At 54.5% G+C, this 12964-nt stretch overlaps 5 protein-coding genes across 5 annotated transcripts; 3 read left to right on the top strand and 2 right to left on the bottom strand.

Moving 5' to 3' along the window:
• Positions 1-620: 620 nt before the first annotated feature.
• B0H18DRAFT_1093968 (beta and beta-prime subunits of DNA dependent RNA-polymerase) lies at positions 621-5051 on the bottom strand (the record flags this gene model as incomplete). The annotated part of the gene is made up of 24 exons (XM_048032362.1): positions 5016-5051; positions 4757-4955; positions 4432-4701; positions 4385-4405; positions 4155-4313; positions 3624-4105; positions 3073-3554; positions 2734-3005; positions 2434-2680; positions 2382-2401; positions 2242-2355; positions 2104-2183; positions 1954-2053; positions 1889-1924; positions 1763-1862; positions 1644-1742; positions 1481-1581; positions 1398-1451; positions 1220-1345; positions 1154-1160; positions 1056-1092; positions 824-987; positions 716-753; positions 621-668 (listed from the first exon to the last, which is right to left on the bottom strand). The coding sequence occupies exons 2-24, from the start codon at positions 4850-4852 to the stop codon at positions 621-623; spliced, it is 3153 nt and encodes a 1050-aa protein (XP_047895470.1). The 5' UTR covers positions 4853-4955; positions 5016-5051.
• A 75-nt stretch (positions 5052-5126) lies between these two features.
• Positions 5127-6121, top strand: B0H18DRAFT_874044 (ubiquitin-conjugating enzyme; the record flags this gene model as incomplete). Its single annotated transcript, XM_048040329.1, has 8 exons — positions 5127-5232; positions 5342-5390; positions 5443-5460; positions 5520-5617; positions 5674-5708; positions 5767-5844; positions 5904-6000; positions 6063-6121. The coding sequence occupies 8 exons, from the start codon at positions 5127-5129 to the stop codon at positions 6119-6121; spliced, it is 540 nt and encodes a 179-aa protein (XP_047895469.1).
• Positions 6122-7060: 939 nt separating this feature from the next.
• On the bottom strand, positions 7061-8880 carry B0H18DRAFT_997633 (uncharacterized protein). Its single transcript, XM_048045462.1, has 3 exons — positions 8388-8880; positions 7475-8367; positions 7061-7439 (listed from the first exon to the last, which is right to left on the bottom strand). Exons 1-3 carry the CDS (start codon positions 8740-8742, stop codon positions 7398-7400), a joined length of 1290 nt encoding a protein of 429 aa, XP_047895468.1. The 5' UTR covers positions 8743-8880; the 3' UTR covers positions 7061-7397.
• A 72-nt stretch (positions 8881-8952) lies between these two features.
• On the top strand, positions 8953-9903 carry B0H18DRAFT_873814 (TIM-barrel-protein domain-containing protein; the record flags this gene model as incomplete). The annotated part of the gene is made up of 3 exons (XM_048040318.1): positions 8953-9040; positions 9094-9239; positions 9298-9903. The coding sequence occupies 3 exons, from the start codon at positions 8953-8955 to the stop codon at positions 9901-9903; spliced, it is 840 nt and encodes a 279-aa protein (XP_047895467.1).
• A 1979-nt stretch (positions 9904-11882) lies between these two features.
• On the top strand, positions 11883-12963 carry B0H18DRAFT_997612 (ER-to-golgi vesicle protein transport Sft2). Its single transcript, XM_048045461.1, has 6 exons — positions 11883-12168; positions 12269-12379; positions 12437-12463; positions 12520-12637; positions 12696-12737; positions 12791-12963. Exons 1-6 carry the CDS (start codon positions 11954-11956, stop codon positions 12899-12901), a joined length of 624 nt encoding a protein of 207 aa, XP_047895466.1. The 5' UTR covers positions 11883-11953; the 3' UTR covers positions 12902-12963.
• Position 12964: the final 1 nt, after the last annotated feature.

Genomic DNA, 12964 nt, shown 5'->3' with positions numbered 1-12964 from the left:
GCCTCAGATACTAGCCGGAAACAAAGGTTATCAGGCAACCGTCTTTGTGGACGGATTTGGTTATGCCCACGACCATCGACACAAACTGCCATACGCGGTTCGAGCTCACGGTAACTTAGTACCATTTTATCAGCGCAGGGGAATTGATGGCAAAGTATATCAAACGTGGTTCTTGTCTGAATTAGAGCGGCCTGTGCAATACAGCCCCCGACAGCGTAGCGCCTCTATCGCCGAGCGTGCCTCGAGAGCGGGTTTTCTTGAGAAGGCGTCGAGCGGCCGCATCGGAACCACCTAATTGCCCGAATTGTATTGCAGTCGACCTGTGGCGGTTCCTGTCAGCGACATATCATCGAGAAGCACCGAAATGACCGTGCAACCAAAGTGTGGTTTTACAAACCGATGCCGGCATCTCCACCGAGTTCGCGGTGCAGCGTCAGTATCGGAGTCCGGATCCGTGAGTCCAGTTCTTTGACCAGCCCAACGCGGTAGGTTCTGAGGGTGACAATTGTCATGGAACCATGATGCGAGGACAGAATTACATTGCGATTGAATACACCGTTACTGTTGACCGGAGATGAGAGCACTGACCAATAATTATCGTGAAATGAGTTCGTCGTTTGTCATGCGTCATCCAATACAAGCCGTGGCACGACATTCATTGCCATCAACTTCGAAGAAGTCAATATTGGACACAACGCCGAATCCACCAACTCACCTCCTGGAATAACAGTTTTGCAGCATAAGGTATGGTAGCTGTGCCATCTTCTTCGAGCTCTTGCAATACGTGCACCAGCCATTGTACCCCATGAGACCGCATCCTGACATGCGTTGACTTCGAATTTGTCTGACGAGATCATAAGGCGCTCTAGCAAAAGCTGTGTAGCGCCATAACCAATGAGACAATCGCGCTCCATCTCGCCCAGACGCAGACCGCCCTCCCTTGAGCGTCCTTCGGTGGGCTGTCGAGTCAGTGTAGCACGCGGTCCCCTGATGGGTTTTGCATCCGAGATCAGTTATGCGACCGCGGCGCCGATGACAGAGAAGGATGATCGCACCTGGCTCGTGCATGCATTTTGTCCATCACCATGTGTTCTGCCACGAAAGTTTGACAGTCAGTACAAGGCAACTACGACGTCATAGCGATGGTTCTTACTTAGTTTCTATGTTCCCGTAGGAGTTAATGTGAGAGTCTCATCCATGTACTGGTCGGCAGACGCACCTGGTAATATATTGGTCCGAAGTACACATATGCTTCCAACGGCTCTCCAGTGATGCCGCTAGTTAGCATATCTTTTCCAGCGTAGCTGAAGCCGTTCTCAATCAAGATGCGCGACATGTCCTCCACCTGTCAATTCGTCAGTGCTAGTCCTTATATGACCGTGATTGAATCCCCGAACCTTGGAGCCACCGAACGCCGTGCCGTATTGAAGTTTGCCAGCCAGCACACCTGCCTAAGCAGCGGGGGTCAGTCAATTGGGACGGCATTGATGGAAAGGAACCGAGAATACTTTCCGGCCAACAGCTCGATCATCTTCCCCACGGTCATACGAGACGGGAAGCCGTGAGGGTTCATAATGGTGTCTACGCATGTGAAGAAGGTCCTATCAGCCTCCGTGACTGACGGGTCAGTCAGGTACACGCACCAGGAACGATGCCCTGATCGTTGAACGGCATATCCTCTTGATTCACAATTAGCCCACAGACTCCCTTCTGACCATGTCGCGACGAGAATTTGTCCCCAGCTCCGGTCGTCGGGTTTGACGGATGAGCACCTTGATGAGGGTCTGGTCGTTCTCCGTGTCACTGATCATAACCTTGTCAATGTTACCAGCGACAGGTGACTTATAGCTCATGGGCGCGTTCTTGTACGGTACTGTGGCAGCCTGACCGGTAAGGAATTGTCATTGGCATTGGTTGGCGTCTGCTTGTTGATGTAGAGTCACCAGGGTCGACACGTTCACCGACGCCCGCTAAGCCATCCATCTGGATGATGTCGAACTTCTTTTGAATTTGACCGTTCTCATCCACCGGTGCGTCCGCTAGTCGGTCGAAACTACGAAGCCCATCAATACTACGCTTAATAAGGTATCTCCATGGACGTACGTTCCGTTGGGGTACTTCCTGATCAGCGTTGCATTCTTGCGCAAGACCTGGCAACGGCCGTAGCCACGATCCAGGCTGGCCTAGCGCAGAGGGTGAGTTTTGGACGATTCCAGGGTGCGTGTCAGGTAGTGGGCAAACCTTGTTCAGAATAAGCGCATCCTCGATATCATAACCGGAATAGCTCATGACTGCCACCGTGGCGTTCTGTCCGGCGGGCAACTTGTCATAGCCAATCAACTCTATTGTCTTTGTCTTGACCATGGGTGCTGCGGGTAAACGGAGAGGTAGAGTAGGGTGTCTATCCGGTTCAGTGGTTGTAGCCGATCGCACCGATAGCTTGTTTACCCATAGCACATTGGTAAGTGTTACGCGGTGATTGGTTGTGATGAGGGTAGGGAATGAGCCCTGCGACGGCGCCAAGCAGCGTGAAGGGCTCGATCTCTAGGTGAGTCGTGGTAGGCCCGATATCGGACTCATACAGCGCAATGTACGAGTCGTTCTCTTCGTTCACATCGAGATACTCCACTAGGCCTCTGCGCAGGAAGTCATCGAAGGTGACCAGACCTTTCTTGAGTTCCTGGACGATCGATGGTGAGCGCCGCTGTAAACGGAACAGGAGACGGAATGTACCAAGACGTGATCAGATGTTACGCGCGGTCTACCGTTCTCGACAATGATCATAGGGCGGCAAATTCGTCCTCCGTCGCTGGCGATGAGCACGGTGCGGTGGTGATGGTTAATGTATACACTGACGAATTCGCTGAACCTCCCGGCGCGTCGCAGCTTCCGGAAGTTACTAACGAACCGCGCCGGGTAGCGAGTGAGCCCAATGATAGTGCCGTTGACATTGACAACGAAGACATTCGGCCCGTAGATCTCTGCCCCAGTCACCAAGCTGATATCTGTACATGACAACGACGCGTGGTCAGCATCGCACCAGCAGTGGAGCAGGGCGATGCAAAGGCACACCTTCGACGCCGAGCACGAACGCTATCTTGATGATCGGGTCCTCCTCCACGTCTGTCGTGATGTGTGTCATAAGCGCCAGGTTCTTGACCAGCCCGCAGGCCTCTCCTTCGGGGGTATCACTAGGACAGAGCATGCCCCACTGGCTAGGCTGCAACGCACGCGGACCACTGACCTTGCGCGTCTTCTCGAACTGCGACGAGATACGCGTCATCATTCCGAGGGCGGAGATGAAGGAGAGCCTGCTGAGGACGTGTGTGACGCCGGCGCGATCCATCTTGAATCGCTTCAACGACCAATTCCCCGTGGAGATGGCGCGCACGAAACCAGAGGTGATATGATCGCCTTGGAATTGCATTGTATTGAAGGCGTCGAACTCGCTTGTCCGAGAGGGCTTCTTCAGCACCTTGTCGATGGCAGACTTGAGATTGGCGTTGAACGTTTTGAAGAGATCTTCGAACAGTAGCGCCAAGAGTTGTCCCGCCCTGGTGAGACACGGGTCAGCATTGGTACTGAACGCAATAAATCTGTGCTAGATGAAATCAGACGCTTACAACTCGAGACGCTTGTTACCGACGTAATCCCTATCGTCTACCATCTTCTCGTCGTCCATAGCCATAAGCACGCGCCGCGTCATTGTCGCAACAAAGATCGCCTTCGATCGGAAGTCCAGTCCATGTACGGGCACATGAGCCAGGACAATGGTCGCAAGCGCTTCCAGCGCCTCCTCCCAAGCTGGCCGCCTCGGCCCAACTACTCGTCGATTGACTTTCACCCGAGATCCGATCCACTCTAGAGCTTGGTGTCGGGTGAAGATGCCTAGTTTGGCGGTCTCCTCAAGGTTTGGGGAAAAGGCAGACTTGTACGCCTCATGGGGACCGGCCGTCAGAAGGAGGATTTCCTTGTCGGACTGGATACCGAGCGCCTTGAGCGCGATGGCAATCGGCACGTCCTCGTGAATCGAGTTATGACGAAGATATATCTTGCCCTTCTTGGTTGCAACGTAAGTTTTGGACTTCAGGCCCCATGTGTCGATCTAGAATGAATTCAGTGCCGGACGCTGTGCTATTGTCGGAAGTAGACACGCACGATGTACACGACGCCTGTACAATGCCCTTCGTCGGATCCACCTCAACGATGATACGGTTCTTACTAAGCTGTTCCTGAACGAGAATGACTTTCTCCGTGCCCTTGACAATAAAATACCCTCCTGGATCCAGAGGACACTCGGTCATTCGCGCCAGCTGTGTTCGTTCCTTCCATTGAGCCAACACTTGTTACTCCGAAGCATGATAGGGATTCGACCAATATTGACATTCGCTCGCCGCACGACGCTCTTCCTCGGGTGTACTGGATTGTCACAAGAATTGGTGCGCTGTAGGTCGCGTCTCTCAAACGACATTCGTGCGGCGTCACGGTTTTGTCGATCGCGTCTGCGTCCGTACGATCCGGGAAGCCGACATGGATGTCTGTGTACTTCAGCCAGAAACGGGGGTCGACGTCCGACGTGACCTTGTTATTCGCCTTCAGGATATTCTTGATGTCGACGTCCACGAAGTAATTGAACGAGTCTATGTGCTGCTTGACTAGACCCTTCACTTTGAGGAAGGCCGGGAGCAAGAGCCATTTATCCTGTCAATTCGCGTTCAGATCAGTATGCCAAGGTGCGAACAACTCACAAGCACACCTCTACACTCTTGATGGGATCGGTCAATCCCAGCCCGCGCCAGTTAGGCTGACCGGCCTTCTCCCAGTCCTGGTCGTCCTCTTCATGACCAACCATGTCCGAGCAGCTGCGAGAAGGGTCCCCTCGCTTTCTGTATGCCCCCGGACTTGTCTCTGTAGTCGACGACGGCAAGGTAGGGTTGAGGAGGATTTGTGCAAAGTTAGGATGGGCCGAATGCAGACTCGCGCGTAGACTTCATTATAAAGATTCCCACGCTTAGTCCGGACTATAAAATCGTAGCGCCCGCCCGCCCCGCAGGCTCTCAATCGATCCGCCTCTTGACTGCGAGCTACGACACCTTCCCCAGCCACCTCGCACGACGTTCCCAACAATGTCGAGACCGTCCGCGACATCGACTCCATCCAACTCAAACACACTGCTACTCCGACGCCAGCTTGCTGAGCTCAAGAAACGTCCCCTCGATGGTTTCTCAGCAGGTGCGTCTCCGGTAATCACACCAATGGCGCACATAGTGGTTAACAATTCTCGCCATGTGTTCATCGCATGCTCGATGCTGCTTTTGCTGCGCGGCATTGACAACTGTAGGGCTAGTTGATGACAACAACTTCTACGAGTGGGAAATTATGCTCATCGGGTGAGTACATACAGTACCTCTCGCTCAAGCAAGTGCTGACTTTGAGAGCCAGGCCGCCCGATACCATCTAGTGAGTACAAATGTGCTATTTCATGGTTATCCTACCTAATCGCGGTGCGCTTGCTTCAGCGAGGGCGGCTTCTTCAGGGCTCGGCTCAGCTTCCCGGAGGAATATCCTCTGCTGCCACCCAAGATGAAGTTCCTCACGCAGATGTGGCATCCTAATAGTGAGTTCTATATAGTTCTTTTGAGGATCACGACACTCAACACAGACGCATCTCAGTCTACCCGGATGGCACCGTATGCATCTCGATTCTCGTTAGTGCAGTCCATACTTTCTCCATATGGTCTTCGCCAATGACATACACGCTCACAGCACCCTCCGGGCGAGGACCAGTATGGCTATGAGGACTCGGGAGAGAGGTGGTTGCCAGTCCACACAGTGGAGTCTATTGTGCGTCATATGCTTCCCTACACGACCCCCGCGCTGATCTAGTTATTCGGTGGAATTAGCTGCTGAGTGTCATCTCGCTGCTCTCATCCGAGAAGCCCAACCTAGACAGTCCCGCAAACGTCGACGCTGCGAAGGAGGTCAGGGAGAACTTTGATGGTATGTACCACCATCGCTTCGTGTCATTGACATACCCTGACAGACTGCTCCGCTTCGCGCAGCGTACAGGAAGCGGGTGCGACGCTTGGTCCGGAGAAGCGCTGAGGAGGCTTACGACTGAAATTGAAACCTCCGCCCCGATCCGGTCCGCTTTCTCCTTCAGGCTTCTTCGGTCATTGTCGTCATCATCGCTGTGTATCCCTATCCCATTGTCTGTGCTATCCCTTCTGAGTCTAATCGCATCACTCACCATTCGTATCGGCCCGCTGCCGTTATGGGTAGTGTACATATCATCCACCTACGACTTCTATATTCCCGCATGAATGAACACTCATGGTTTTGGCTGTGTACGACGGCCCCTTACTTCTGTCTTGTATTGGGTTGGCTGTTCCGATTTTCGGTACCCAGCTAAGTCCCTGATTCTCCCAGCTCACTGCATGGGTACTTATGTCTGGACGCCGATCACAAGCTCCATTCGTCGCCATTGAGAATACGGTATCTAGGAGACCAGCTTCCTCGCTTGCTGTCACGGTATGGAATAGGCATAGTAGACGGCTGGCTGAACGCATGGACTGGAACGCGGAGACGTATCAGCACAGCACAGTAAGTCAATATAGTTTAAAGGCAGGTCATAATGGCACCGTCACAACAACAGCCCTCTTACATGACTTCCAGAAAGACTGTGACGGTGCTCGCGGCATAGATCAGATATATTCGAGGAGCCGCCGCACCAGACAACTATGTATACATGCGCAACAATGCAAGCCACGGCCGACGCGCCAGCACAACGTGCATGAAGAACGTTAGGGGAACGCAAACGCCGCATGAATTGATGTGTACGACACCACTTGGACACCACTGGCACGGGGACACCGATGTCTGTCGGCCACTAGTCGAATGACTGCGCTAAACGTGTGGTCGACGCGGGGACCTGGCCCACCTGCAGTATGAAATACTCCTTGGGAACGGCGGGCCCATCATTGTCGGTCTCCGATCCAAAGAGCGCGGTCCATGCTTGCAGCCTGGTACGCTAACGCCCTGATCGCGATTCCAACGCCGCGAACTTTATGGTGGGTGCCCACCCTGCAGGCTGTGTCAGCGGAAATGAAGGTCCTGGTAGAGTATCGTGCTATCAAATCGGTCCGTATTTCTTACGTACACCCACAGCGTCCCACAAGTCGTGTATGCAGATTGCTCGAGCAGTGAGCCAATTACACGACGTCATACAAGGACCAGTATTACTGTTTCGCGATCAACTCTGCGGTCATAGTGGGGTCACAAATACATGCTTTTACTGTCCTCCGTGGTCGGATATATGATCAGACGAGGTCCGTTCAACCTCTGTTGCAATAACGGACCTACTAACATCTACTGACCGTCTAGTCGCGACATGCCCATCATTCCACCAATCTGTGAACAACACCCTCGACAAACTCCTTCTCGTTTATATCCGTGTCCACTTCCACAGCCGAACCTCGCTGTCGCCCAGCCCGCCTTTCACCGCTGCAAATAGCGCCGCGTCTGCCTCCGGGTCCCAAAACGGTGCGTCCTTGACGCTCAGTGCGCTCACGCCGCGTTTTGGTACCCAGATCTCCGTGATGTCTGGGTCCGCGTCTTTCAATCGTTCCCCGACCTGTCTCCCGAGGATCTTGCAATCCTCCGGCGACGTGCGCAAGAGCGTCATGCTCGGGTTGTGTTTGAAGAGATTCCGACCCTTGTAGTGCCCGGGGACCGCGTCCATGGGCCCGAAATTCGCCATGTCCAGTGCTCCGAGGGACACGACTTGTGGGATACGTGCGGCGGCTGCCGCAGTGAGGCGTTGGTCTCCTGCGCTCAGGACACCGCCCAGAAGAGCATCCGCGAGCTCCGTCGTGGTGAGGTCGAGAATGCCGGACCAGTACCGGGACTCAGCAAGCTTCTCCAGCGCCCTCCCGCCGGCACCGGACGCGTGGAAGACGTACGTGGTGCAAGGATAGGCGGCGAGTAGCTCTCGAGCGTAAGTCACCGCAGGTGTAGTCACTCCAAACATGGTGATAGCGATGCGTTTATCTCCAGAGTCCGAGCGGAACATCCCTGTGGTTGGAGATGGCACGGACTGATTGTCGCGAGACTGTTGGGCGCGGGCCATGCCTGCAATTGCGCCGGCCGCATTCTCCAGGATGGGAGACAGGATGCCGTTCAACCCTGCGATATCCACCACGCTGTGCATCATGCTCAGGTCGGTCTCGCCGACATATGCGTGGACGTCGCCACCGGCCACCGTGCTCACAATGAGCTTCGGGAAGCCGAGCGGAAGAGCAGCCCGCATCACTTCCGCGCAGAGGGACGACCCGCCGCTTCCGCCCAACCCGATAGCCCCATGTATCTCTTGTCCCCGATGCAGCGACGAAACCAGAGGGTCGTGTGCTCTATGATGGTCGAAATGAGCTCTCCGCGAGGAAGGGCCTGCAGGTCGGCCGGCGCTGGTAAGCCGGAGTTAGCGAGGATGTCGGCCTGCGTGAACGCGATTAACGGGTGGGAGCAAGGGTTTCTGCCTACGTCGACGAGCTTGCATTGAACGCCATGCTCTTCAACGAGCCTATTGTGAACGTATACAAGTTCGTCCAGCTTTGTGTCGCAAGTTCCGATGAGGAGGACGGTAGGCGTCGGCGTCGACATGACTTCATGCGTCAGCCAGTTGTACCGTGTGGAGCTCACCTGGGCGACGAAACGTATGCATGAGAATCTTGAAAATCGAACCATCCGTGTTGGGTCATATTCGGCACCATCTGACACAGGCCATCGTCATTAGCAAATTAGAGCAACGGAGCGGCGGATCAGGAGACTCGGAGTACCATTCACTGCACATGACGCAGCGGCTGACGTGGGGGCTACGTGACCCTTAGAAGCTTCGCACAGTGAGTATCATCGATTCCACGCACTCGCCTGCCCTTGTCCTAGACCATATCAGAGATGCCTCGTCCAGCTAACAGAGATGAAGCACTGAAGCGTCTGCGAGAGACGATTGCGTCAGGAGATATCATTCTGGGGGCTGGGGCAGGTAAGTCTAGCAACAGTCATACGAGCATGTGCCTCGAGCTGACTCCATCCTAGGAATCGGTCTTTCGGCCAAGTTCATTGAGAAGGGAGGGGCGGATCTGATCGTCCTCTACAATAGCGGCCGCTTCCGCATGGCAGGACGTGGCTCACTAGCAGGCCTCATGCCCTACGGTGACGCCAACGCCATTGTCCTTGACATGGTTCGTCCGTTGCTGACCGCATATCGATGTCTTCGCTGAGGGGCGTTCGCAACCACAGGCAAATGAAGTTCTTCCCGTCGTGCAAAATGCCGGGGTCCTCGCAGGCGTTTGCGGCACCGACCCATTCAGATCCATGCCGCGGTTCCTTCGGCAGCTGGTGGATACTGGTTTCTGCGGCGTGCAGAACTTCCCCACCGTGGGCCTGATCGACGGCAACTTCCGCCAGAATCTCGAAGAAACTGGAATGAGCTACGCGCTGGAGGTCGAGATGATTCGGGAGGCGCACCAGCTCGGGCTCCTGACCACGCCTTACGTGTTCGATGTCGAACAGGCCGTCGCCATGACGCGGGCGGGTGCCGATGTACTCGTTGTCCACATGGGCCTGACTACCTCCGGCAGCATCGGCGCCCAGACCAGCGTGACTCTGGACGACTGCGTGAGCACGATTCAGGCGTGTCGAGATGCGGCTGTGAAGGCCAACCCGGACATCATCGTGTTGTGTCACGGAGGACCGATCGCGCGGGCAGAAGACGCAAATTACGTCTTGAGCAGAACGAGGGGGGTTCACGGATTTTTCGGCGCGTCCAGCATGGAGCGTCTGCCGGCGGAGGTCGCGATCGAGGAGAACACGAAAGAATTCAAGAGGCTGAAACCAGGGGTCTAAGGGAACTGCCAGCGATGAGGGGGTTGAAGATACACGAACTCCGAGGTTCACCACATGTTGTATAGTAATTTCTCGTCTGGCTTCCGTCCGAGCGGTCTCAAGTCGAGCTAGTTCTTTGTTCCACTTGCATGCCCGCAGACAAATGACGGCACCCTCGGCCCGGTGCATTCATATGTGCCACTGAATAAAACGCCACCGGAGGAGGGCTGCCAGTGTCTCAGCGGAGCCCTGACCGATGTGTTCGCTCGAGGGGCGACGAGTTCCTGCAGCGCCAGCCCATAGATGAATGTCATAGAATTGAATGGCAAGTCACCGTCTGTGCCGCCTGTAAGTTTTTGCGAAAATGAGGAAGTGCTCGTATCTTTAGGGACACACTGACCAGATGAGGTGCATGGCTTTCCACGATCAGCGCCAGGAAGGCAATGTGTGTATTCTGGGGACCGTGACGCGCGGCGTTGGCATCTCGCGAAAAGCTGAAGAACTTTGCACGAGAGGCTGTGAGGTGTCCCGGAAATGATCGGGCTGCGATATGGACGATATGAGATTGGCGACGGGGTGTGCTGGAGTTGTGTTTATCGCCACAAGGCAACTCCTCGCACATTCAGCCCCTCCAGCCCCAATAATTCATTGTGCAGGAAATTTAACATTCCGACAAAGAACCAAGGTGATCTAGGGACATCTCAATGGCCTCAATCATAGAAGGAAGCGAAGTTTGACATACACAGCGGCGCCCTCAGGCTTGGTGAATGAAAGCTGCCATTGTCGTCTAAGTGAACGAAGCTTCGGACGACATTTGATCCGTTCAGCTCCATTCAAAGGCTCACAGTAATGGGGTGCATTGCAAATGTTCGCATTTTAATGGGCCCTGTACCAAGGGTGCGGCTGAGGATATTAGGATATGGATGCGGCGCCACAATATTGTCACACGTACCTGAGGTACGAAGTGATAACTATGGACTCAGTACTCCGCTGTTTCGGTGACCTGCCAACATAACCTTAAGACCGGGTCAATCCACACGATGGCCTGGCAGAAGAGCTTGTTTGCATCCGTGTTGATTGATGGATGTTCACCGGGATCTGCCACACAAAATGTGTTTGGGGCTAAGGCGTGAGTGCGAGAGAACAAGGATGGGTAAGTGAGATGCGTCACAAAGGTTTCTGGGCAGCACGGTAAAGGCTCATTGAATGAACGTTGCCGTTGCTGTCAGGTCGAAAAGTGGACCTTTAAGTCGTTTTCAATTGCTGCGGTAACAGAGAGCGACAGCCGCGTGTGAAGCCTGTTCCCCAAGTGAGGGCTCATTCGGCAGCCTTCAATGCAGCGGATCATCATGCGTCTAGCCAAGCTCATTCGTCGACCGCGGATACTGACACGAGAGGACTCAGTGAATTGGGACACCAGGAAAATCTTATATTCCGCACTGAAATTTACCTTGCCGCGATGTCAGGCCTGTCAGGCGTTGACGTGGGTGAGACAACTGCGCAGAAGATGCAGTACCAAGTGCGCAGCCCAAGTCGCTGGACCCTACTCGCAGCAACCCAATCATAAGGCTTCGACGAAAGGAATAGGGACGTGTCTCAATGTACTGCTGTTCAAAAAAAGTCGAGCGGTTTCGGGAGGATTGAGCACTCACTCTATATTTCCAGACAAAAGGAGATATGTCTGAGCGAGGTACGCCGAGAGACGTTGGTCCCAAACTTGAGGAATGATATGTGCGTTGACGTCCCTAGGAAAAATGCAGGCGCATCTCTCAGCTGGCAAATATTGAATATTGAGGATGGTATGCCGAACGGAGAGGCTTGGTCGTGGTACAGTGCAACTCGAGCCGTCAGGCTCTCAAGCCACAAGCAAAGCCGTTGTTGAAAGTAACGTTAGGAAGTAAAGCTGAGCACGACAGATCGAGTAGGAGAAGGTGCGCGCACTGCGCGGGCCGGTGCACGAGCGCTACCGTCCGCTGCAGCGAGCGCCAGTGTCGCAGCCCCGCTCACGTCCCCACCGCCACCGCCTCCACTGGCAACTCGCTCGCTGTCCTCCTCGTCGACGCCGTCCATCATGTCCGGCCCAGCAGAACAATCTTTCAGAAATAATCTCTCCCAATTCCGATGGGCACAGTCAAATAACGCGGAGCCTCAGCAGGACGCGGCGGGTCCTCCGTCAGGGCGGTTCGCGCGTTTCTACAACGCCATTGGAGGTGGCTACATACCCTTGCGCTCGACGGAGCGGTCAAACGATGAGGAGGCGTACTTTGCACTATCAAGATGGGAGAGGTACGCGCGGTACTATAGCCTTGTGAGGGTGAACTAACGAATGTGCTTACGATGTTGCGCGCACGGTACGTGGCGATGTTCTATTGCATTCGACCCGTAGGCTGCTTGGATTCGGAGGCTGCTTGATTGGCGCAGCAGTCTGTTTCTTCGTCGCGTTCTTGACGCTGCCTATGATTGCTCTCCGACCAGCAAAGTTCGCCCTTGCGTTCAGGTACGTAACCACAATCCTCTACTTCGTTTCCTGCCTGACAATGTTCGGTTGATGTAGTCTGGGGAGTTTGCTGATCATGTTTGGGTAATTGGAGCAGCCGTACGCTTGACCGTTTTCTCTTCCTGACGCGTCTCCCCCAGATTCTCGGTCCTCATTGGGCCGATCAACCACTTAAAACACCTCGTATCCAAAGAACGGCTACCGTTCTCGTGCGCGTACATCGGTAGTCTGGCCCTTACGCTCTACTTCTCCCTTGGAGTGAGTTCCACTACTTGCGCGTGTAGGCCCTACTCACGACGCACCGCACTATCTCCAGCCACATTCATACCTCGGTTCCCTCATAGGCGCCATCATACAAGTGAGTATACCATAAAAATGTGTTTTGTGCGTTGGTCTAACCGGCGTGCGTAGGTTGTCGCTCTAGTTTCCTACGTGCTCGCATACTTTCCAGGAGGGGTCACAACACTGCGCTTCGGCGGCCAAATGGCCCTGCGGGGGGCTGGCAACCTGCTCCCGTTCTGACGTGTATACTTACTGTTATTGCTCCTGCCGTCTTGGGATGTTTATGCTAGCCAGATTCAGTGT

Source organism: Fomitopsis serialis (assembly GCF_022376445.1).
Source record: "Fomitopsis serialis strain Sig1Antser10 chromosome Unknown B0H18scaffold_20, whole genome shotgun sequence".
NCBI lineage: Eukaryota > Fungi > Basidiomycota > Agaricomycetes > Polyporales > Fomitopsidaceae > Fomitopsis > Fomitopsis serialis.
Note: the sequence above shows the minus strand (reverse complement) of the source record. Positions and strands in the feature narration are given on the sequence as shown.

Excerpts from the sequence above, each read along its gene's own strand:
- B0H18DRAFT_997633 (XM_048045462.1), bottom strand. The coding sequence starts at position 8,742 with ATGGTTCGATTTTCAAGATTCTCATGCATACGTTTCGTCGCCCAGGTG. Across the intron at positions 7,440-7,474 it reads GCGGGCTGGGCGACAGCGAG|AAGGAGTTTGTCGAGGGTGT; the intron begins GTTCGGCTGTGG and ends GATATAAACGAG.
- B0H18DRAFT_997612 (XM_048045461.1), top strand. The coding sequence starts at position 11,954 with ATGTCCGGCCCAGCAGAACAATCTTTCAGAAATAATCTCTCCCAATTC. Across the intron at positions 12,169-12,268 it reads GCACTATCAAGATGGGAGAG|GCTGCTTGGATTCGGAGGCT; the intron begins GTACGCGCGGTA and ends TTCGACCCGTAG. Across the intron at positions 12,380-12,436 it reads AAGTTCGCCCTTGCGTTCAG|TCTGGGGAGTTTGCTGATCA; the intron begins GTACGTAACCAC and ends CGGTTGATGTAG.